This window comes from Rana temporaria, chromosome 10 (assembly GCF_905171775.1).
Source record: "Rana temporaria chromosome 10, aRanTem1.1, whole genome shotgun sequence".
NCBI lineage: Eukaryota > Metazoa > Chordata > Amphibia > Anura > Ranidae > Rana > Rana temporaria.
In genome coordinates this window covers 72,504,757-72,531,039 of record NC_053498.1, presented here as the reverse complement: position 1 = coordinate 72,531,039, position 26,283 = coordinate 72,504,757, and the positions used below count along the sequence as shown (strand labels likewise).

General features: G+C 43.1%; 2 protein-coding genes across 3 annotated transcripts in view; one reads left to right on the top strand and one right to left on the bottom strand.

The window, feature by feature from the left end:
• The window catches only part of SMIM35 (small integral membrane protein 35), a 77,779-nt gene that overhangs the window by 39,450 nt on the left and 12,046 nt on the right, over positions 1 to 26,283 (bottom strand). The gene's annotated exons all lie outside the window — the stretch shown is intronic.
• Positions 15,267 to 26,283, top strand: part of TMPRSS4 (transmembrane serine protease 4) — an 80,538-nt gene continuing 69,521 nt past the window's right edge. The window contains exon 1 of one of the 2 annotated variants that reach the window (XM_040325458.1): positions 15,267 to 15,458. In XM_040325458.1, coding sequence (XP_040181392.1) covers positions 15,456 to 15,458 — 3 coding nt within the window. In that variant the 5' untranslated portion in view covers positions 15,267 to 15,455. Of the gene's footprint in view, positions 15,459 to 22,517; positions 22,713 to 26,283 lie in introns of those variants that run through there. The other variant, XM_040325457.1, reaches the window with a different exon arrangement.

The following is a 26,283-nucleotide window of genomic DNA, read 5'->3' as shown; positions in this document are numbered from 1 at the left end:
AACGCAGAACAACATTATCCTATTTACATCCATACACACAGGATTAAAAGTGCTATTTATAAATAATAGTGGTTGTAAACGCTCTTTTAAAAAAAAAATAACAAACATGTTATACTTACCTTCTCTGTGCAGTGGTTTTGCACACAGGGCCGGATTAACAATGGGGCTGATGGAGCTGCAGCTCCAGGCCCCTTTCTCAAGATAGGCCCATTTGCCCAAAAAAAAAAAAAAAAAAATTCAGAAAAAAAAAAGATTGACTTGGGGGGTTGTAGCTCGACGACCAGAGGTCACAGAAACCCCACATTTAGAGGGTAGGCAGTTGAAGACCTACCCCACAACTGGTCAAAATATGGGACGGCTATCATTTATGGTTCCGGAGATACGGGCCTGCTTGCACAGCCTGTCAGAAGCTACATTCAGAGCGGCCAATATAAATACAAGCTGACACACTGCAGCAGACTGATAGGATCACAGGGCCAGATTCACAGACAATTACGTTACTCTGCAGCGGCGTAACGTATCCCATTTACGTTACACCGCCGCAGGTTTACAGTGTAAGTGCCCGATTCACAAAGCTCTTACCTGTAAACTTGCGGCGGTGTAACGTAAATGCGCTCGGCGCAAGCCTGCCTAATTCAAATGGGGCGGGCACCATTTAAATTTGGCGCGTTCCCGCGCCGAACGTTCTGCACATTCTCCGTTAGGAAAATATTCTGACGTGCATTGCGCGAAATTACGGCGCCCCAACGTTTTTTTTGAAATGCGACGTGCGTTACGGCGTTTCGTATTCCGCGGATCTTTGTGAATCGCCGTAACTAGTCATTTGCATATTCTACGCCGACCGCAATGGAATCGCCACCTAGCGGCCGGCCTAGAATTGCATCCTAAGATCCAACGGTGTAAGTCAATTACACCTGTCGGATCTTATAGCTATTTATGCGTAACTGATTCTATGAATTAGTCGCATAGTTAGGACTGGCGGATCACAGAGATACGACGACGTATCAGGAGATACGCCGTCGTATCTCTTCTGTGAATCTGGCCCACAGTGCTTATAATAATTATTTGTATATTACTCATGGTAATTAACCCCTTGCCACCCAGGCCAATTCTGACACTTCTCTACTACATGTAAAAATCATCATTTGTTTTTTGCTAGAAAATTACTAATAATATTGCTTTTTAACTTAAGAAACAAGTGTTGGACTTTAAGTGGTTAAATGTTTCTGCATTTACACACAGAAGTTTGATCTAAGAAGGAAGTTAGTTACAATGTTTCATGTTGTTTACAAACTTGGCAAACTGCCCAGATTTTTTCTTTACACACAGAAGTGTATCCCTTTGATCTAAGAAGGAAGTGTTAGTTACAATGTTTCCTGTTAAAAACTTGGCAGACTGCCCAGATATTTTCTTTTGATAGCTGAAAGTCTTTCCACTTTATGAAAGAATCAGCGAACTCTGCATTGGAGATCGTCAGAGGGGTTGAATCGAGATCACGATTTTTTTAACGATTAATTGTGCAGCTCTAGCACGGTATTTGCGCAGCAATTTTTCAAATATGTATTTTTTTTGGAAATAAACTGTTTCATTCATTAAAAAAAACACTAGTTAGTTAAGTTAGCATGATTTTTTTTGGTATCCTAAGCGATGCTTTAAATTTTTTTTAGGTTACATGTTTAGAGTTACAGAGGAGGTCTAGTGCTAGAATTATTATTCTCGCTCTAACAATCGTGGCGTATGTAACCTGTGTGTATCTGGCTCTGATACTACCAGTGCCTACCCAGCCACTGACTAGTATCTCTCCCCAGCCTGTCCCCACACACCCTCTCACCTGCTGACCTGTGGATGGGGGAATCCTGCAGTGTTATTGTGTTCTGCCAGTGAGTACAATGATCAGTGTTGCTAACTATAGCTGGCAGCACTGATTGTTTTGGGAAAAACCTAACAGGCTGGTTGTACTCAAGTCGATTAATAGATTGACTTGTGTAAAACCAGCTAGCCCATACATAGATCGACTATGCCTGGTCTCTGCATAATTGGCGTAATTTCAATCCATGTATGACCTGCTTAACCACTACGCAGTCCCTAAATATCCTTCCACTCCTGTACATAGTGCTCACTGTCATACTCTCCACACTTCTCTCCTATACATAGTGCTCACTGTCATACTCTCCACACTCCTCTCCTATACATAGTGCTCACTGTCATACTCTCCACACTCCTCTCCTGTACATAGTGCCCACTGTCATACTCTCCACACTTCTCTCCTATACATAGTGCCCACTGTCATACCCTACACACGCCTCTTCTGTACATAGTGCCCACTGTCATACCCTCCACACTCCTCTCCTTTACAGAGCACCCACTGTCATACCCTTCACACTCCTCTCCTGTACATAGTGCCTGCTGTCATACACTTCTCTCCTGTACATAGTGCCCACTGTCATACCCTCCACACTCCTCCCCTGTACATACTGCCCCATCATACCCTCCACACTTCTCTCTGGTACGTACTACTCTCTGTCATACCCCCACACTCTCCCTGTACATACTGCCCATTGTCATACCCTTCACACTCCTCTCCTGTGCATAGTGCCTTTTGCCGTACCCTTTGCACTCCTCTCCTGTACATAGTGCCCAATGTTAGACCCTCCGCATTCCTCTCCCTCACCTGCACATACTTCCCACTTATATACCGTCCATACTCCTCCCCTATGTCGCTTACCCACAAAAACAGTTCTTTAAAATTATACTGAATATCCTCAATGTTACCAGCTCTAGAATTGACACACTTGTGTTAGTTCAACTAAAGGAAATCTCAGTACTCATATTTGTTCTGCCCCATTATTAGTACTCATTTAATTTTGTGATTACTACTATGATGTATAGAGGAACATCAGGGATCTCAGCTACTCTAAATATAGCACTTATATAAAAAAGTATCCCTGAAAATATTTTTTAAATGTTGGCAACTGTGCACTTAGGCACTGCCCAAGGGCCACTGGGTCAGTAGGGGCCCCATGAGAGGCTCCTGGGATCCTGTGATATTGAAGTGGTAGTAAACTTTCCTGGCATTACTACTTTTTAGAGGCCCTGGGGTAGGTTATGCCACAATGTACAAGTTTGCACAGCATATTAGCACATTAGTGTACACTTAAATGGTCAGACTGAGCCCTCCAGTGCTGCGCTGTGATGAATCAGGCGGGGCCCGGCCACTTCCATCTTCACCCGGTCTTCCTTCTGGGTTCTGTGCCTTTGGTCACTTGCCTTGGCCGGGCTGCGTTCATGTCATTCCCACGCATTTATTTATTATTTATAAAAGGCCCCACCAAAATCCTCAGCACCAGGCCCATGATGTTCTTAATCTGGCCCTCTTTGCACAGAGTGTCCCCAAGCCACCTCTCCTGGGATCCCCTGCCGGCTCTCTAGGCTCCTCCTCTTGCAATGAGGGCACGTGTGCAGGCTTGATCCAAAAGCCTGGTGCGTCTATAGATGCACACAGCACTGCTTGGTCCTGCCCTCTGCTTCCTTCTCTCATGATTTGACTGACAGCAGCAGAAGCCAATGGAGTGAGAGCACGGAGAAGGGGAGAAGAACTGAAGCCTATTACATACAGGACTCAGCTAAGTGTTAAGGAGGGCTGGGAGGCACTGCTATTGTAAGTTTTTCTTACCCTAATACAGAAAATGCAATAACATAAAAAAGAAAAAAAAATGACCCTTTCGGCTGCATTCACACTTTGTCATGGACACTAAAGTTGCATGACAAATTGCGCACCATTCTTTTCAATGACACCCGTTCAAATCAGTATGACTTAAAGTGCAGCAACTTTGGAAATGTGCCTGCACTGCTTTGATGCGACTTTGATCCACAGAATGTAAAGTTGGATCAAAATCACACCAAAAGTCACAAAGTCACACTCCAAAGTCACACTGGAAATCGCAATGACTTTGGAGATGCGCTAATGTGAAGTGAGCCTTACAACCACTTTAAAATGAATGTGCATTTAAATGCTTAAGCAAAAAGGCAATATGTTGAAGCTTATCAGCCCTTTTCTTTTTGGGACGCATTTTTCCTTCATTTTTACCTGATGATCCTGCCAGAAGCTCACTTCCTGTGGTAGGGTGTCAACATTCACTCACTGTAATTTAAGGCTGAGGTCACACTAGAACACAGAGCTGCTCACAGCACGGGTCCTGTGCGTCCCCATTCACCAATTCAGGTCTGATTTCAGCCTGAATTTTGGGCTGAATTCGGTCCTGAAATGGACCAGAATACACACAGGACTCCTATGCAATTCGCACCGGAGACGTGTGAACCAGCTCCTGAATGCAGCCTGACATGTTAATTGGATGCAGGGAAACCCACATCCAATTCGCACTAGTGTGAACCTAGCCTAAAGCTGAAGGAGAAGAGTTGTCACTCAAAAATATATGTTAGGGCTACAGATAACCTCTTCCTTTCTTCATCTCCATTCCATTGGGGGAGTAGTTCTGAGTCCACAGAGAGCACTGAGTACAGTGCCATAGAGAACACAGAAAGTTCACTGGATTTCTGGCAGGATCAAAAGGTATTTAGTCAAACAGATATGGCTATAGAAAAGAATCACCCCGTTAAAATAATCACATTGTGTTGCTTTGCAGCCCGAAATTGAGACAGACACAGTTTTTGTTTTATCCAGCTGTATTTACCCAGTGCAACTTGTAACAGCCAAGTGAAAGATATAACACCAACATGTGAGAAAAAAAAATTCAACTTAAAAAACAGAATTACTGAGTTATGTCAGTATTTTGTTGAACCACATTTGCTTTAATTAGTCTGTTGGGAAATGTCTCTCCTAACTTTGCACATCTAGGCCCGGATTCACAAAGCACTTGCGCCGACGTATCTCGAGATACGCCGCGTAAGTGCAAATATGCGCCGTCGTATCTATGCGCCGGACTCAGAAACTAAGATACGCCTGAAAATAGGCTTCATCCGACCGACGTAACTTGCCTACGCCGGCGTAGAGTGGGCGCATATTTACGCTGGACGTATTTGGCGCTCCCATTGATTTTCTATTCACATATGCAAATGAGGGAGATACGCCGATTCACGAACGTACGTCCGTCCAACGCAGTGCGCGTAAAGTCATACGTCCGGCGTAAAGTTATGCCCCATAAAGGAGGTGTAACTCAGCAGCATCCATGCAAAGGGCTGCACCAGGGAACACAAGCCGACGTATTTTACGACGTTTACGTAGGACGTGAATATGACTAGGCGTAGGTTACATTCACGCCGTAGGCAGTGATCCGACGTATCTTAGGCAGTTGTTCCGACGTGATTCTGAGCATGCGCACTGGGATGCGTCCACGGGACGGCACATGCGCCGTTCGTTATACGTATCTGTCTGGCGCCCGGTCCATCATTTGCATGGGTGTCTCGCCTCATTAGCATGGCTCACGCCCACTTCCACTTACGCCGACTTACGCCTTGGAAACCCAGCGCAGATTTGGAAGCACTGGCTTTGTGAAATCAGTGCTTGCCTCTCTATGCGCTGCGTCGGCGTAGCGTAAAGGAGATACGCTACAGCAGCATAAATATGCGCCAGTGTCTGTGAATCCGGGCCCTAGACTTTGCAATATTTGCCCACTCTTTTTTGCAGAACTGCTCAAGTTCCATTAAATTTGATGGTGACCGTTTGTGTACTGCAGTCTTCAAGTCATTCCACAGATTTTCAATGAGGTTTAAGTCTGGGCTCTGACTAGGCCGTGCAAGGACATTCACCTTTTCTCCTCCAACCACTGTGTGGTCATTATTACTGTGTGCTTTGGGTCATTGCCATGTTGGAAGGTAAATCTTCTTCCCATTGACAATTTTTCTGGCGGAGGGAAGCAGATTTTCCTCAAGGATTTGATGGTATTTTGCTCCATCCATTTTGATGAGTACCCTGACAAGTGCTCCAGTCCCTGCTGCAGAGAAGCACCCCCATAACAGGATATCACCACCTCCATGTTTTACTGTAGGAATGGTGTTTTGTGTTAAGGACAAATAATGCAATTTTGGTCTCATCTGACCACCTTAATCGCACCTTGAAGTTTCTGAGGCCACATTGAAAAAGGGTCAGATGAGACTAAAATGTAATTATTTGGTCTCCCCCCACACCAAAAAAAGTGTTATGCCGCATGCACATGGTCAGAATTTCCGACAACAAATGTTCGATGTGAGCTTTTGGTTGGATATTCCGACCGTGTGTAGGCTCCATCGGACATTTGCTGTCGGAATTTCCGACAACAAATGTTTGAGAGCTGGTTCTCAATTTTTCCGACAACAAAAGTTCTGGTCGTAAATTCAGTTCGTCTGTATGCATTTCCGACGCACACAAATCCTACACATGCTCGGAATCAATTTGACGCATGCTCGGAATCATTGAACTTAATTTTTCTCGGTTCGTTGTATTGTTGTGCGTGACCGCGTTATTGACGTTCGGGATTTCCGACAACATTTGTGTGACCGTGGGTATGCAAAGACAAGTTTGAGCAAACAATCCGTGCAGCAATGGCATACACTGCATGTGGTTGCTACAAAGGTGGCGAGTTAAAAATGCTGCATGTCATAATGTACAGCCCCTTCTCAATATTTTTCGACAACAAAAGCTCTGGTTGGAAATTTCGATCATCTGTATGTAATTCCGACGCACAAAAATCCTACGCATGCTCGGAATCAATTAGACGCATGCTTGGAATCATTGAACTTCATTTTTCTTGGCTCGTCGTAGGGTTGTAGGTGACCGCGTTCTTGACTTTCGGAATTTCCGACATTTGTGTGACCGTGTGTATGCAAGACAAGTTTGAGCGAACAATCCGTCAGTTTTGCTATCAGAATGTCCGATCATGTGTACGCGGCAATAGAGGCACTTATAAAAATGCATCTAAGACTGTATATGAATAGAGGGCTTCATTAATTTGTGGCTTTCATATCTGCCTGGAGTTCTGCTTTAAAGGGGTTGTAAAGGTAAATGTTTTTTCACCTTAATGCATCCTATGCATTAAAGTGGAGTTTCCATCCCAAATTTTTTTTCATTATTGTGCTCATTAGACCTGAAAAAGTTAAAAAAAAAAAAAAAATTTTTTTTTACTCATCTGGAAATGCCTGTTGCTATGCGGTCCCACGAAATCTGCCTTTGAAACCACCTAGGATTCTGACATCATCTCCCTCTAATGCTCCTGGGAAATGTGTGTCATCATTTCCCAGGATGCAGTGCGCTGTCCAATTATCACTCCCCATCCAAGACTTCCAGGAAGTAAGTGTTTGTAGGCTTCACAATGCCCACAAGCAAAATGACAACGGTGTAGAATATCTATGCGGATTGTAAAATAGTAAGTGACCGGATTTATATTATAAAAACGCAGGATGAAAGGACATACATTTAAAAAATGCTAATTGTGGTTGGAACTCCGCCATTGGCTGGCGCTGCTGTCAATCACATCCAATGACGCGGCGCGCTGGGGGGCGGGGCAGAGTGATATACAGTCGGCGTCTATGCCCGCCGCTGTATCACAGGAGCATGCCCGCAAGAGCTTTCCACCATGCGAGCTTGCTCGCAAGAAGGTGGAAAGCTCTTGCGGGGGAGGAGCCGAGACAGCCCCCGAGGGACCACAGAAGACGTGGATCGGGGGCCACTATGTGCAAAACGAGCCGCACAGTGGAGGTAAGTATAACATGTTTGTTATTTTAAAAAAATGTAAAATTCTTTAGTGTTCCTTTAACAGCTATTCCCTTTTAGAAACCCATCTACAGACCATACTTTACTGCGAAGTATATCCAGGACCCAGCGAAGTCCACTACAAAGCCCATCTAAGTCTATAAACAGAACCTTGGAACTTGTATCCCTTCACAAAAATACCAGAAATTTGTAGCGCTACCCCCCGCAGGAGCCATTTTAATTTTTGGGTCCCCCTTTGCATGCACAGCCAGGCAACAGAAACCAGTCTAAGGGCTTTGGTTTGTTTTTAGTTTATTAGGCGAATCGACTTGGATGGGGAAAGGGTGGAATGGTATGCCTGGAACTGTAGTATAATAGAACTTAAGGACATGCAACAACTGTCTCGCTTCCAGAAAAGGGCACAAGGCTATGATCCAGTTAAGGATGGCGAAAGGTTCAGCCCAAGCATGAGTTCGGTCTGAACATTGGCTGTACGGAAGTTCTCTGAACAACCAAATTATCGTTGAACCATTTGTGGCTCATTGATCTTAATCCCGCCCCACACGATAAAAGTATTCTTTCCATAGCGGCCATTTGTAATGTGATAGCAGCGTGTAGAGAGATAGAACAGGGCTCTGTTCAGTGCTACCTCCCAACTTTTTGAGATGAGAATGAGGGACACCTATCAGCAAAGTATGTAGGCACAAGACACACCCCTTGCCACACCCCCTTCAAGGAAAATTGTACAAAACAACAAGATTGGTTAAACCCCCAAGTTCTTTTCTTACCACTACTATACCTTTATATTGGCTTTTGGAATTTACAAATGCAGCAATTTAGAAATTGGATGAAAGGTTGAGCACTGGGAAACACTTTTTGATAAACTATATAGATCAGACCAAAATGAGGGACAAATGAGGAGGAATGAGGGACAGAGCCTTAAATCAGGGACAGTCCCTCAAAATCAGGGACAGTTGGGAGCTATGCTATTAGTTAGTGTGCTGTAGTGTTCTATTCTGATTCTATTGTCAGTGTAGAATATTAGTTTAGTGTGCATCTAGGGATAGTTCAGTGTGAGTGTAGTGCGACCATTCATCCTTATATTACAGGTGGTCCCCTACTTACAAACACCTGACTTACAAACGACTCCTACTTACAAACGGAGGGAGACAACAGGAAGTGAGAGGAAATCTACCCCTAGGGAGGGAAATTCTCTCCTGTGAGGCCCCATACACACGTCCGAGGAACTCGACGGGCAAAACACATCGTTTTGCTCGTCGAGTTCCTTGTGAAGCCGCCGAGGATCTCGGCGACCCAAGTTTCCTCATTGACTAACGAGGAAATAGAGAACATGTTCTCTATTTGGCTCAACGAGTTCCTCGTCGGCTTCCTCGGCCAAAAGTGTACACACGACCGGGTTTCTCGGCAGAATACGGCTCCGATCGAGTTTCTGGCTGAATTCTGCCGAGAAACTCGGTCGTGTGTACAGGGCCTAATGCCGCGTACACACGGTCGTTTTATGTGATGAAAAAAAATGACGTTTTTAAAAACGTCACTTTAATTGACCGTGTGTGGGGGAAAAAGTCGTTTTATGTCTTCTAAAAAACGACCAAAAAAAATTGAAGCATGCTTCAATTTTATGTGTCGTTTTTCAAAACGTCAACTTTTACTTCACAGAAATTGACCGTGTGTAGCAAAAACGTCGTTTAAAACAACGTTTTTTCATCCGCGCATGCCCAGAAGCTACTTATGAAGCGAGCTTCAATGGAAAAACGTGGTGGAACGTAACCTCGCTTTGCTAGAACATTGTGAGAAAAACGATGGTGTGTAGGCAACTTCGTCTTTGAAAATTTAAGTTTCAAAAACGTTGTTTTTTACTTCACAGAAAATGTCGTTTTTTTTCATCACATAAAGTGATGGTGTGTATGCGGCATAAGAGTTAATATGGGAAAAAGGTGTCACCATTGATGCTTTATCACCAATCCTTGTTTCCCTAATCCAATTGTCATTGGGACAGAAAGTGAGGTGAAATCTTCTGAACATGGGCACAGACAGTAAAACAAATGTTACAGGAGTGATAACCCTTCCCTATGCTTTCCAAAAAGCTTAAAAATTTATTTTATTGGCTGGAGCTACACTTAAAAAAATGTACCTGTTCCAACTTCCAACAGATTCAACTTAAGAACAAGCCTACAGTTCCTATCTTGTTTGTAACCCGGGGACCACCTGTAGTGTGAATGTAGGGATAGTTCAGTCATTGTGAGTGTAGTGCGACCATTAATCTTTACATTAGGCTGCATTCACATCTAGACGGACGAAATCGCGGCGTTTTGTCGCCGCAAATCGCGGTAAAAATAGCGGCGTTTTGTACCGCGATTTGCGGCGACAAAACGCCGGTATTGTCCGCCTAGATGTGCCCCAAGATGACCCCCTCTATGGAGATGATTCCCATCTCCTAGCCGAACGCTCTAAGACGCCTGAAAAAAAGGTCCGGGACCTTTTTTCACGCGGCAGGCGACAGGCGTCCGGCGTTCGGCGTGGAGATGTGAACCATCTCCATAGAGGGACATCTGTTTTCAGCCCTCTGGCGGCAGCGGCGTAGCGCTACAGGCGTAAAAACGCCTAGGTGTGAATAGGGGCTTAGTGTCACTGTAAAGCCCCATACACACGATCAGACTTTTTGACAACAAACTTCAAAATGAGCAGGTTTTCAAAAAAATCCGACCGTGTGTACGCTCCATCAAACAAACTTTTTAAGTTCGCTCTGCAAACGGACAAACTTTTCGGCAACAAAAGTCCTACGGTGAAAAGTCCTATCGTGTGTACAGAAATCCATCGGACTTTAGTCCAAAGTACAAACACGCATGCCCAAAACCAATGTTAAAATCAACCAACAATAGCAGAAGTTGTGTTACTGCAATTTTAACGCCATATTCTTCTGTGCGTTACTGTAAGGCCTCGTACACACGACCGAACATGTCCGCTGAAACTGGTCCGTCGGACCAGTTCCCGTGGACATGTTCGGTCGTGTGTAGGGCCGACCGGACAATTTTACGGCGGATCGGACATGTTTCCAGCGGACAGCTGTTTCTTAGCATGCTAAGAAACTTGTACGCTGGAACCATGTCCGCCGGACATGTCCGATGTATGACTCACCGGACATGTCCGCTGGCCCGAGAACCCGCGCATGACGTCGAATTGATTTGACGCATGCGTGGAAGCTTTGACCTTCCGCGTCAGAGAACGTCGGTGTCGTATACGTCACCGCGTTCTCTGTCCGCAGAGATTTTGGTTTGATGGTGTGTACAACCATCAGACCAAAATCCGGCAGCGTACATGTCCGATGAAAACGGTCCGGCGGATGGTTTTCATCGGACAGATCCGGTCGTCTGTACGCGGCCTAAGTTTACCGCATATAGATCTGTGCATTTCTGCAAGTTTAACACCATATAGTTCTGTGCATTACTGTACGTTTAATGCCATATTGTTCTGTGCATTGCTGCGCGTTTGACGCAGTATATAATAGTGTATACGTGGAGTGCGTCTGTGTCGTGAATACTTAAATTAAAGTGAGTGCTGGATAAAGCAGAGGAGGATTTTCCTACTGAGAATTTTCCTTTCCTGGCCCATCCTCACGTCTGCACAGGACTTCCTTCCTAGTGGCCTGTCGCAGGCTAGGTTATCGAACATCTTTTTTGTGGGAGGGGCTGTCTTTTATTCAGCTTGGAACATGTGGTCACGTGGGTCTCCAAAAGAGGTGTTAACCCATTATGTGCTAACGTGAGGGTGAGCCAGAAAAGGAAAATGAAAGTAACTATTTGATTACAATTTTCAGTATTTTGAGGGTGCGATGGGCTTTTAATGGCTCCTAATGATTACAAAACCTCCTTGCAACTGGACTCATTCTTGAGCCAAAAAGCAGCCTTTCAATATTTTACATGTTCCCCCACCCCCCAAAAAAACTGCAAATAAAAGGTATTACAAACAAATTTAAAGCCACAGTGCGCAAATACTTATGTAGCGCCCCTTTTACTTTCAGTAAGGGCACTACGCTAAAGTTAGTGGGAGAATGAGAGAGGTAAGTTACTCTCATTCCTGATTATGTTAAAGTTGGCTGTCGCCAAATCTGGATTGCTGTCTGGGTCAAAGTTTGTTCTGGGGATGCAGTGCCATCCCTGGGCGGCAGGTGGCGCCAGAGGGATCCAGGTGGAGCCACTTCTTCCCAGCAGCCAATGAGAGGAGTTGGGCCTCGCCGTGCATGCTGGGAGGGAGTATTTCTGTGGCGGAGGCCGTTGTTCTGGGTTCTTCGCGGGTTCCTGGTTCCGGGTGCGGCACCCACCTTTAGGGTGTGCGCACATCGCGGGCCCCACCACTATGGCCTACCTGGCCTGGGGTCGCGCTACGCGGAGTTCCAGACTCTGGGCCCTCCTGGTCTAGAGCTACCGATGCCACAAAGGGGCCCCAGTGACTGACTGGGTCCCCCCCCTTCTATTGAGAAGATCCCAGGCTGTATGCCGTTCGGTGGGGGATCGGCTTGAGGAAACCCGGAGGCAGGTTATCCAAAAGGGCTTGAACGAATCATCGGGGATCTGGTGACCGGTTACTGACAGGTACGCTGAAGCTGTCAGACGGTGACCCTAACGTAACCAATTGGGAAGATTCGCTCTGCTGTTCACATTGCCAGCATTGAGCCTGTGGCAGAGGCCTCATCTGGCATCCTAATCCAATCAGAGCCAGGCCTGTGGCAGAGGCCTGTTCTTCTCAGCAACCTTAAAGTGATGCTCCGGCTGCCAGGCCTGTGGCAGGGGTCTGTCCGGGGGCACTTCACCCACTCTGGCTAGAGTGGCGACGAACTGTACTACTACTGAAAGCAGGATTGCTTTCTTCTTATCCAAAGCCTGATACCGCAGAGTTCTCCTACTTCATCAGCCTTTCCTATTTACCTCAAGTTGATGTTGGTCGTGTTGGGCCAGGAAATAAAGCATTCAGAAAACCTTATCTGCTGATTGGACATTCGCTTATTGCTCTACTCACTACCTTCACCCCTAGACACCACACAGAGGTAACTCAATACGCCGATCCCAAATCAACCAGCGGCTCCTGAGGGGGTAGCGCTACACTTAAATTCATAAAACTAAAAGTAAAAATCACCAATACAAAGAAAACTAAATTAAACTACTATAAGTACACAAAGGCCTCACTCCAGTGGGTACAGAGGCTTCTGGTGCTAGCCGCTTCATGAACACAATATCCAAACAAGAATAAAATTTAAGCCACTCTCCTATCTAAAAGCCTTGTTGGTTAAATACATTTTTAAACAAGTCTTTTAGAATGGAGACCTGCTTCTTTTTCTTTCCTGTTCAAATATTTTACTATGAAAACCACCTGCCCCCTAAATTACCACATCCTATCGGTTTACACTTTAACCCTTTTTTTATCATTGTACAGTTCATCAAATAAGCTATTACATTGCATAGCGGATTAGAAAATGACAGCTAAATCACCACTGAATGCCAGGGGCCTCCAGGAAGTCTCTCCGATCGCACTGTGCCAGCTTTTCTTTGGCTCTACAAGTTGCTTAGCCCAGGCAGACTTGTCAGTGTAAAACTGCTGTTTGTAACTTCTGTAATGAACAGGCGGCTGTCAGCCAAACCCAAGTCAGCATTGTCATGTTTTACCATTGTTCCAGCTGTCATAAAGCAGCTTTGTGGTTTTTGATTATTTATGTCAAATCAGTCACACAAAAGCCTTGGAAATTTATTAGGCAAAAGGAACTAGTGAAGTGTGAGATTTTCTGAAACAATTCGTTTTTTCATGGTGTTATTCTGGCCCCACTTGTGCTTTCTATGCTTTTGACAACAGAGGTTGCATTTCCCAGTCAGATTTTGCAATGTAGAAAGCAGAGATTGGGGGGCTGAGCGACACCATGAATTGCATGGTGTCACTGGTAAATATCTGTCAGTTTTCAAAGCTCATTGCTGGACAATATGGATGAGCTCAGGTGTGTTATAATCAAAAAAGTTGATTTACTTAAGGGAAATAGACTGTGCACTTTGCAAAGGGCAGTTGCTCCAGAGCTTAGTAAATGAGCAGAAGCTCTGTTGACTTCCATCATCCACTCACATGGCAGGCAAATTTTTATTTTATTTTTTGCATGTGATTGGGTATTCTTTGCCAAATGAAATGTTACCTTGTTTACTAAGCTCTGGAGCAACTTTGCTTGCACTTTGCAAAGTACACATAGGTAGATTCAGGTAGAGTTAGGCCGACTTATCAGTAGATAAGTCGACCTAACTCAGAATCTACGCCGACGTATGTTTAAGCGTATGCTCAAACAGAGATACGCTTAAACATATCTAAGATACGACGGCTTGCGCCGTCCTATCTTAGATTGCAATATTTTGGATGGCCGCTAGGTGGCGCTTCCATTGCGGTCGGCGTAGAATATGTAAATGAGTTGTTATGCCGATTCACGAACGTACGCCCGGCCGCCGCAGTCGATTCACGCCGTTTCCTTAAGGCATTAGCAGGCCTAAAGTTATTCCATCTATTAGATGGAATAGCAATGTTAAAGTATGGCCGCCGTTCCCGCCGCGAGAATCAAATTTTTTACGTCGTTTGCGCAAGTCGTCCGCGAATCGGGATTTACGTTGTTTACGTCTACGTCGAAATCAATAGGCCGTACGGCGTACTTAGCCGCAATGCACACTGGGAAATGTAGGCGCCCGGCGCATGCGCAGTAACATAAAAACGTCAAAAACGTAAGGTCAAGCCTTATTAGCATTAAACACGCCCCCCTTCCACACATTTGAATTTGGCGCCCTTACGCCTGCCCGCTTTAGGCTACGCCGCCGTATATTAGCAGGCAAGTATATTGAGAATCATTACTAGCCTAGCTAATTTACGGCGGCGTAGCCTAAACACGCTAAGCTACGCCGCCGTAACTTTAATCCAATGCACCTGAATCTACCTAACAGTCTATTTGCCTTTAGTAAATCAACCCCATAGTCCAAACCCACCTGAGCAAGCCAGGCAGGAAGCTTTCACCTGTACTGGGCCAATTGTAAGCGGTAAAGGCCTTCCCTGACCTGCAGCCACACATATACTAGGGGTGCTTATGATTGGCTCAGTACAGGGACACCTTCCTGGTGGGATAGCTCAGGTGGGTTTGGATTGGAGCTGAACATGCCTTCTTCATACCTACTGGACAACCAGGGTGCTTGTATTTATCTGTATACTTGTGTTCTATGGCTTTTCATTGTTCATAGAATAATTCTAAGGTGAACTTCCGCTTCTAAGGTGACGTTCCATGTTCTCTGATAATGATCCAAGCAAGTGTAATGACAATTATCATGCACATCAAAACAATTATATGCTGTTCTCTTCCTTGTCATTGGTAGAGTATTGTAGTGAGTTGGAGGAAACCCAATGGCTGTTCCGTGGTGTTTCCAGTAGAGAGAAGCAGTTTCATCACAACAGACACTCGCATGTATAGGTGAGTCAAGGCGGAAGAAGCTGAACTTGTAAGGTGTCACGGGCAGGGCTAAACCTGGAATTCCAGTTTGACAACTTTCTATGTTAGTTTTTTTTTCTTTAATAAAACAGAAATGTAGGTAGGGACAACAGGATGAAACTGACTTTCTGAGATAATCAAACACAAGCTTTGACTTGCAGAGATACAATCGTACAACATTGAAACATATTCTGGGATCAGTAAACTCCGCAGTGGAAAGTGTGAAGTCTAGGAATCTTGACCCTTTGAGCATACTCCATGGTAAGTGTATGAGATACCAGAAATAAGACATGTGGCTGATGTGTTCTTGTAACCTCCATGTCCTAATTATCACTCAAAGACTCCAAATCTCCATTTGGTCTACTTTGAGAATTTAAATGATGTTTTTCATTTACAAAGGGAGAGTAAGCTTCACATTTTAAAAAGAAAACTGTGCTAGCATGCTGTTGATTGTGCTTTTGTATGCATTAAACTTTGTAACATATCTTTAGTTAACTTTATTATTCAATGGTGCTGTAAAAGTTTGTCTTTTAAAGCTTTAAGTAGATGCATGAATGAGTAATGTAAAGCAGATCTTGTACCTAAGCAATAAATATGAAAAAAAAAATCAAATCTAACTGAATAGTTTAATATATTTACTGCCAATGTCACTTATGTTTTTAAGAAACATATCTTGTAAGCAGATCTTGCTTCCTCCCTTCCATGAGCAGTGGCCAACAATGCTGAGTTTTTGTGGCTTGTATGTTGGGGGAGAGAAGCAGAAGTTATTTCATTGTGAATTTGCTTTTTACGGTGACGTTCCGTGTTATTCTCTGATAATGATAATGAATTTGCTTTCCATGGTAAAGGGATGATGCCATAATCAGCTGAACAATGTTATGATCATTGCTCCGTTGTGCTCATAAGCCTATGGTAGAGGAGAATAGGGGAGCAATATGGCATTTTCAGGTGTCCACCTCTATCAACTCCAGTGACATATGATGGGACCCATGCGTGAGAAATTTTGGCAAACATTATTGGTTGTACCCATGCTATAAAATCATATTCCCAAAAGTCTTAAGAAAAGTAGTAGAAGTATAAATTGGAACCAACTGCTGATAGGGGGCAAAAGCACCTGAATGCCTAGCTTTCTGGGCTATCAAATTAAAAAAATGGAAAATAGGAGCTGAATGGTAGGTCATGGGCTTGGTAAACTCTCAACTGCAGGCTCTTTGGTCATAGTGTTTACCCCTTTGTGCTGCCTGCTTTAGCTCAACCAATAACCACACAGTGTAGGGCCTACCCTGACTTGGATACAAATTGATTGTACTGTTTCTATAAGCTCATACATTAAATCCAAAGAAATTGTACAATCAGGTTGTACGGTGAATCCTGGGTCTTGGCCACCTGGACTATTCTATGTGCTTCCATCTTCAGATCTTATAATTTGAGATATTTAGCTCAATGAATTATTTTAGGTGCTCATTGGGTACAGGGATGGACTGGCCATTGGGACTACAGGGAGTTTCCCGGTGGGCCGATGGCTCAGTGGGCCGGCTTCAGTGACAGAGGACCGCCACCCCCCCTCCGCTCCTCTGTCTCTCCCTCCTCGCAGCGCTCACCTGGGGGGAATAAAGAAGCAGGGGGAGGACCAGAGAAGCAGGGGGGATGACAGAGGAGCAAGGGGGAGGGGACAGACTGCTGACTCAACAGCTATGGCCTGGGAGTTTCTTACTTCTGCCTAATCTTGTCCCATAAGGGGGAGCATCGAACTGATTCTTTGCCCCGGGTGAAATAATGTCTAACTTCCCCACTGGTACTGCCTATAAGAGTACCAGTACTAGCTGTTCTACTCTAATAAAGTAGAACGGCTAGTGAAGGGGGAGAGGGGGCTTGGGTGCCCGGGGGGGGGGGGGGATTGCGGAAGTTGTCCGGCCGCCATGGGAGAGACCTGTCAAAGTGGGCCAGTCTGGATGAAGTCCAGGGCCAAATCTTATTGGGTATGAAGAATGAAAACTGGGTGCAGCTTTTTGTTGTCTGTGTATGAGGCCTAATTTGGATTTTCAGTACATTTTACGTTATGTGCATTTGTATTCTATATGAAAGTTGTGCTAGCATAATATGATATTCACCAAGAAAATTATGTTATTTTTTCATATACAAACCAAAATAAAAAAAATCAGCTAACATTAAAGCCACAAATAAAGTTGCCATTATTTTCCAATATCACGCACGATCACAAGACAATAAAAACCTGGCTTAGACTCAACTCCACCATGTCCACTCAATGTATCATATGAAAAAAACATGTTTGGCAATAATCCAGTGACAATAATTGCAAATTTACACAACATAATTTAAGTCAAAACCATGTAAAACACAGATGAAACATATGCAAATTGGTAAAAAAAAAAAAACACACACACATATTGGCAAATAGCTAAAAGAAAAACTGGATAAGGCCTCTGCTCTGTATGTGTTGATTGTTTCAATATCATAACAGGAACCCACAATGCCCAGCATTATAAAGGCAATCAAGTACATTCAGTATGTATAGGATTATGTGGAAAACATCTTGTCCCTTAATGTAATGCTGGGTACACCCAATCCGAATATCAGCCGGTTCAGAAGAAACCAGCCAACATTCGGACAGTGTGTACAGTTGCCTATACAAACTCACGACCAGCTTCTGTTGAACAGTCTTGCTGGAAAACAAGCAGCCAATCAGCGATCTCAGCCAATGGCTGCGAGCACTGATTAGTGTGTTTTGGCGGGGAATGGTAGTCCCCATGTCAGAATACATGGGCACAGTGTGTTGGTGGAACAGTCTCTTAGTAGATGTTGCAAATGATCAGAGGGAAAGGTCCAGAAGATCCTATCAACAGTCTATGCACTATAAGATAAAGACTTGCTTTTGTTACAATTCTAGGATGCATGTGATGCAGGTATTAAAAACGTCAGCCTTATTCTATGCACACCTGCACTTTATAAGTCCCATCTTAGGCCAAAGGGCTGGAAACCCCACTATAGGGCATAGTGATGGTATAAAGTCCATGCATGAGGTCGGGCTTTTGACCGTGCAAAAGTCCGCCGTGAGTCCGTCGGACAGAAAGAGAACAGGTTCTCTATCTAAGGTCCGTCGGACTTCCGACAAAAAAAGTCAGATGGAGGCTACACACGGCCGAACTTTCCGACAAAAAAAGCCTGTCTGACTTTTTTTCTCGGAAAATCCGGCCATGTGTACGAGGCATAACTCCACTTAAACACACAGAAGAGGTGATAGGATATGCCCCACTCAGATGAAACAGACGTTATACACCAAATAAATGGTATAAGACAGAATATCCAATTCACTTAATCCTTGTCCCACTGTTCAAACATACCCTAACATTCAGTGACAAGATATTTTCCACAAAATCCTATACATACTGAAACCCGGCATATGCTATATACTTGATTGCCTTTATAATACTGGACACTTTGGGTTCCTGTTATGATATATGGAATCACCCAATACCTAAAGAGCAGAGGCCTTACCCAGCTGTTTTTGTAGCTATCCGCGAATATATGCGTTTTTTTTTTTTTTTTTTACTAATTTGTATGTTTCTTCTATGTTTTATATGATTTTTGAATAAAAGTATGTTATATCATTTGTAATTATTGCACTGGATTGTCACTGAATTGTCCCCATAACATGTTTTTTTTTTTTTGTAACAGAAACAAATTCTCAAACATGTTAGAGCCAGGTTTTTATTGGTTTGATCTTGCATGATATTGGAAAATACTGGAAAACTCTTCCCAGGTTATTATTTGTTTAGAACATTGGTTCTCAACCTTTCTAGTGCCGTGACCCCTTGATACAATTTCCTAAGTTGTTGGGACCCCTAACAGTAAAATTATTTTTGCAGTGTGGGTTGTCAGCACCCAAGGCAAGACAAGTAGTTTTCGCCCCTAACCCACAAACATTTAGCGCTTCCCGAGACCCTTCCACTCATACAGTATTAAAACCCACTCTCTTTGTTCTCCTTTCTTTCCCTTTTATCTCTCTCTATCCTAATTGTTTTTTCACACCCATCCCTCTCTAGCTATCTTTCTTGATCTTTCTCTCCCTTTTTATTTGTTCCTCCCCCACTTTTCCCTCCCTTTCATGTATTCTCTATTTTATTTTCTTCTCTTACTCCTTGGTGGGTGGGTGGGGGGTTTGGGATGAGCGGCAGTGCTGGCGAGGGGGTTTGGGATGAGTGGCAGTGCTGGTGGGGGGGGGGGGGGTTTGGGATTAGTGGAAGTGCTGCGGGGAGTTCTGATTGGCCAACTTAGGTGCTCCTGATTATGGTCATCTGCTGATCTGAGTACTGTAGTGGGGACTTTTAATGGCAACTATAATTACAGGTAGTGTTACTCACTGTCTCAGGCTTCACCGTGTCTCCGACTCTGTGGTGTCTCGTAGCAGTGACACCTATGTCGAAATCAGGAGATAGGGTCTCCTCCAGCCCCTCCCACTTCCCATTCCTCACCAGTCAGCTGATCTCTAGTCTCTGCCCCCCAGCCATGCCGTGAACTGAATGGGCAGCTGCAAAAACGGTGAGTGGGCAGCCACAAAAAGGCTGGGAGAGAGAGTGGTGCGTGCTTCGGTAACAGCCCAGGATCTGGCGACCCCTGGCAAATCATCATTTGACCCCCAGGTTGAGAACCACTGGTTTAGAACCATATGATGAAGCAGTAAATATTCAACACAGAGCTAAATTTCAGTAAGGGCCCTTTCACACCTGCGGACCGTATGTCCGTTTTTCATCCATCCGTTTTCGGATGAAAAACAGACATACATGTATCCCTATAGGAATGGGCGTGTCAGCGGATGAACATCCGTTGACACACAATCTCATCAGTCTCCGCTATGCTCAGATTCTGCAGACGGAGGAAAATCCTATTTTTCCATCCGTCTGCAGATAGGATCTGATGAACACGGACAGACGGTCCGTGTTCATCCGATCCCCCCCATAGAGGAGAGCGGAGAACTGACAGGGCGGTCCCGACACAGTGTGCGGGGACCGCCCTGTCATCTGCCATCTCAGCGGGGGTAAAAGGAACGGATCATTACGGGAACCACCTGTGTGAATGGGCCCTTACGCAACTCTCTGGCTGACCTGTTTCCAATGTTCAAAGCAAATATTTATATTTGCAAACTTAGAAGGTTAACGTATTGAGAGTGTGAAACAAGAGTCAGGTTTCCGTCACTTTGTCTTAGCTGCCCTAGCTCCACGTCTGCGTTTTCTTTGTTACTTGAGGCTTGACTACAAACTCAGTATCCAAGACTCTGAGTGTTTACGTATCTAAAGTAATATAACTGCTTGCTTATGAGAAATTAACAGTTTTGTTATTTTTTACATACACTGTAGTTACATAGTTAGTCTGGTTGAAAAAAGACACAAGTCCACCTAGTAAAAAAAAATAAAAGGGAAAAAACAAATCATACAATCCTATATACACAATCCTATACCCATAGTCTAGAGGAAGAAAAAAAAACTAGCAAAGCATGAACCAATTTGCTCCAGCAGGGGAAAAAATTCCTTCCCGATCCTGTGAGGCAACCAGATATTCCCTGGATAAACTTTACCTATAGATGTTAGTATCCAGTTATATTATGTGCATTAAGGAAATAATCCAGGTCCTTTTTAACCACCTCGCCTGGCTGTCATTCTGCTATAGGCCAGGCGAGGGATTCATTATTCTGAATGGACGTCATATCACGTCCCTAAGAATAAGACGATTGTGCGTGCCCCCGGGGGCACGCAGCAAAGCAATCGGTGGTGAGGTGTGTCCCTCAGACACAACGCATCTCCAATCCTTGTAAAGAGCCTATGAAGTAGGCTCTTTACCATGGGATCATGTGTGTCCAATCACAGCTGATCACAGTGTAATTAGGAAATGCTGGTTTTCAGATTGCCTCTGCTCACTCTGACAGCGCGTGAGGAGAGGAAAGCCGATAAGCAGCTTTCCTTACGGGGGATCAGCACTGATAATCGCACTGATGTGGAGGTTCCGTAATTTCCGGGTCCATATTTGATACCACATATCAGGCTTTGCCCTTCGGAGCAAGACGTGGAACGCACGCCATCCCCAGGAATCAGCTGACTCACACACGCTGTTTACACCTAGTGCCAGGCCAGGCACTATTACATGTGAGTGCAACTGCTATCATTGCTGCTGTTTTTACTTTATTAAAAATTACTACATGTGACTTTTATCCATGTCTCCTGTGGACTCTGCTTGGGGCAACTGATGTAAGGAGGGACTCTGCTGGGGGCACCTGATGCAAGGACGGACTCTGCTAGGGGCACCTGATGACATCTGGTGGCAGGCGATGTGGCAGGGAATGTTGCTTTTGAGCGTTGTTGCAATGCTTTTTGCGGTGCTTGCTGCGTTTTTTGACGTGCGTTTTTACTGCGATTTGCATTTTTTTTTTTTTTTTTTTTTTTTAGCCAGTATTTTTTTTTTTTTTACATTTCCTTTAACAACCAGCTATAAACAGGTTGAAAAGCAAAACGCAAAATCGCGGCAAAATGCGTTTTGGATGCAGGTCCATTGAATTCTATTGCATGCAAAACGCTGCTTTTTGCTGCTAAAAAAGTCCCTGACCCTTTCCAAAAACATGGAGGCACAAAAAAGCATTGATGTGAACATGTTCCATAGGAAACCATGTTAAAAAATTTCCTTGCATTTCTGCAAAATGCATCAAAAAAAGCATTAGTGTGAATGGAGCCTAAACTCTCTAAACAGGAAACCTGTAAACATTTTTAAGGCATTGCCTATGGAGTAGTACCGTAGTTTGTCACAATAGCTTTTTACTTCACGTAACATCATATTTCACATTATACAAAAAAATGGACTGACTTTATTGTTTTAATTCATTAAAGTGTATTTTTTTTTTAATTCATTTGAAAGACCGCTGTGCAAATACAGTGTGACATAAAAAATTGCAGCAACTGACATTTTATTCTCTAGGGTCTCTGCTATAAGAAATATATAATGTTTGGGGTTCTACATTTTTCTAGCAAAAAAATACAGATTTTTACAACAACAAATGTCAGAAAAAGGCCTGGTCATAAGGGGGTTAATACCACTTCAGGCACATATAAGGGTCACACATTAATGCAGCTCTGTATTCATTATTAAATGTATTTTTTTTTTTTAAATGCAAGCAGTGTAACTGAATATGCCTTGGAATTAGCTTTTTGCAGTCTACTAGACAGTCTGTGCAGCAGACAGGTGGGGGTGGGGTGGAATGGAGATAGCAGCACAAGGATCTAGTCAGGTGTGCTGCAGTGTAAGGATATCAGACTGACACAGAAATGAGCAAATCAGTGTACTGCTTCCATTTTGACATTCCAGTTACGGGGTGGGGTTGGAGAGGGCACCTGAAAGTAAAACTGTAGCAGAAAAAGTTCTGGTTCCCTACCCTGCTAGAGAAGGCTGTGCTGTATGGCAGAGCTGTATAAATCTCAGGACTGTATGAACAGAAATTCAAATCCTTGGCAGGTAAAACCTAATGTATTTCATATGTGTAGTTAGCTGTTTGCCTCGCATTCAGGTTTAATGCTCTGGGTTAGAACACCTGGCTGATCATGGCTGAAATTGCAAAATTTCCACTCTAAGTAAAGTATTCTTTATTTAAAAAAAAAATTTTTTTTTTTTTTAAGCAGTTTCCATTGAGATTTTGAAAATATACCTGTTTGTGTGTATATATATATATATATATATATATATATATATATATATATATATATATATATATATATATATATATAAAAAACATTTTTTTAAAGATCACGGTTTACAATTACAAATAATTGTAAACCGTGATCTTTAAAATAAAAAAATAAATAAAAATGTTGGGATAATTTTTTAAAGATCATGGTTTACAAATATATTATTCATAATGTATATGAAACCTTGTATTTGTCTGAACAGATCAAAATCTATCATTAGCGCCTAGTCAATTTTTAGACTGCAACTCAATAAATACCACCTTTCAAAAGTGACTGCTTCCATCCCTGCGTTTGATAAAGTGTAATTGTGACATAACTCGTACTTGCAAAGTTTTAATAAACATACCTACATTGATAATGAAAATACCAGAGATAGAATGATTCATCCTATTAAAGCTAAATGTTAATATTCAATGCTGCCCTTTCTGTTTATTGATCACCTCTGTTGCCCTACTTCTCGAAGGCACGTGAATTCTGAGTATTTTTATTACTATTGTTTAGTTTATAAAAAAAAAAAAAAAAAATGTATATCTCTATGCAATTTGTTTTCGCATAATGTGCATTAATTGGGTGCAACTTCCACATGATAGCTACTGAAATGGGTGGTAATTGGCACAGTTCACACACTTACTGCCCGATAGCAAATGCCCGATATGAAAATCGGAAACAAAATTTCGTGCTGGTTTTCGGATTGTTAGTACAGTGCTTCCGAGCGCAGATTTCGTTTTTTTCGTCAGGCAAAAGCTGGATGTGCAGACTATAAAATGTTTGTCGTTTGTGAACTTAACGTCAAATTTTCGTATAATCAGTATGGTTTTCGTACGAACAAAATCGTAACAACAAGACTATGCATGCTCAGAAACGAAAGAATACATACGAAACTAGTCAACACATTACGTCACTTCTGAAGTTGTATGCTGTCATATGAGAATTTTCGTATGGCGAGAAGCCTATTCACTTTCAACATGAGACTAGCATGCCACAAAAACAGACGAACGGTCATCATAAAATCTGATTGTGTGTACGAGGCTTAAAACGCCAGGATAATCGTCCTTTTTTTCCAAAAAGGTTCAATGAGACTTGACCACTTGCTTGGGCACTTTCACCCCCTTCCTGCCCAGCCCAATTTTCAGCACTGTCACACTTTGACACTGTATCCATATGAAATTTTTATCATTTTTTTTTGTTCACACAAAGCATTTTTTTGGTGGTATTTAACTACTGGGATTTTTATTTATTTTTTGCTAAACAAACAAAAAAGACAGAAAAAAAAAATATTTACATCACATGATCGGCTGTCATTGGCTGAGAGCTGATCACATGGTAAGGGACTGTGCACGCAGGCAGCTCATGCACGGGAGAACATGCATAAATGCCCTCCCGTGCTGTAGCCATCTTTCGGCTATAGCGCAGGCGCAAAGAGGTTGAAAAAAATAATATTTGTATCCTTTGTGAATTGAGTCTATTGTGGGTTTTTTGTTTATGTACAGTGTTTTATTAAAACTTTATATAAAAAAAAAAAAAGGAATGTGTTACATGATGTTTTATAGTTCTGTAGTGCAGGAGCCCCCCTTTAGTTACCTGAACCCGATCTTTCCAGCGACAAGCACAGCAGCTGCTGTCTCGGGTCCTCATTGGATAGATTGATAGCAGCAGGTGCCATTGTCTCACGCTTCTGTCAATCAAATCTAGTGCCGTGGGGGTGCAGCAGCAGGACTCAGGAGCATGCCCGCAGTGGCTCTCCGTGGGGGCATCGATGCGGGGAGGAGCCAAGAGCGCTGCTGGGGGGAGGATCAGGCCGCTCTGTGCAAAATTTGTGCACAGAGGAGGCAAGTATAACACATTTGTTATTTAAAAAACAAACAAAAAAAATCGAACCTTTAAAACTATGCTGTAGGTTGTATCTATAGTGACCCCCCTGTTCAGTTATAAAATCTATTCTCATTATAAAAATAATTTTATAAAACAATTTAATAGAAGATTCTTTTATAAGACATTCTAAAATACCTCTACTGGCAATCTGTATCCTCTAAGCGGAGAACCTCTAATTTCCTTTGTAATAAAACATAATTAATTTGGTGACACATATATTTGTTCTTCTTACTTTAGTAATAAACAACTTACATTTGGATACTATGATCCAGATAATTAATACTCTAGATTCTTATATATTGTATATATCATATCTGCAAATCTATTTTAGATGTGTGTTTTTGTTTTTTTATTTCTTCAGTTGGTGTCCAGATTAGGTTAACCACTTAACCCCCGGACCATATTGCTGCCCAAAGACCAGAGCACTTTTTGCGATTCGGGACTGCGTCGCTTTAACAGACAATTGCGCGGTCGTGCGACGTGGCTCCCAAACAAAATTGCCGTCCTTTTTTTCCCACAAATAGAGCTTTCTTTTGGTGGTATTTGATCACCTCTGCGGTTTTTATTTTTTGCGCTATAAACAAAAATATAGCGACAATTTTGAAAAAAATGAATATTTTTTACTTTTTGCCATAATAAATATCCCCCAAAAATATATATAAAAAAAAAAAATTTCCTCAGTTTAGGACGATACGTATTTTTCTATATATTTTTCGTAAAAAAAAATCGCAATAAGCGTTAATTGATTGGTTTGCGCAAAAGTTATAGCGTTTACAAAATAGGGGGTATTTTTATGGCATTTTTATTAATATTTTTTTTTACTAGTAATGGCGGCGATCAGCGATTTTTTTTCGGTACTGCGACATTATGGCGGACACTTCGGACACATTTTTGGGACCATTGGCATTTTTATAGCGATCAGTGCTATAAAAATGCATCGGATTACTATAAAAATGCCACTGGCAGTGAAGGGGTTAACACTAGGGGGCGGGGAAGGGGTTAAGTATGTCCCTGGGTGTGTTCTTACTGTGGGGGGGGGGGTGGCCTCACTAGGGGAAACACTGATCCTCTGTTCATACATTGTATGAACAGAAGATCAGCATTTCCCCCGCTGACAGGACCGAGAGCTGTGTGTTTACACACACACAGCTCCCGGTCCCCGCTCTGTAACGAGCAATCGCGGGTGCCCGGCGGCGATCGCGCCCGCCCAGGAGAGCCGACCTGCCGCCGGCGGCTGGTCGGCAAGCAGTTAAAATGATATCCTACATCCCTGGAGTGTTCAGGAGGGAATGAGATTTCTCAGCTAAGCACACCCTCCTGCCTGCATGCTTCGGGGGTGTTTTTCTCATTTCTCAGAAAAATAACACATGGAGATACGGTTGGGCAAGTTTGCTTAGAATATCAATTAAAAAAATTATTTGTGTTTTTTCAATTTTGTGGTGGTCCGATTATAGTTTAGCTTCACTTTC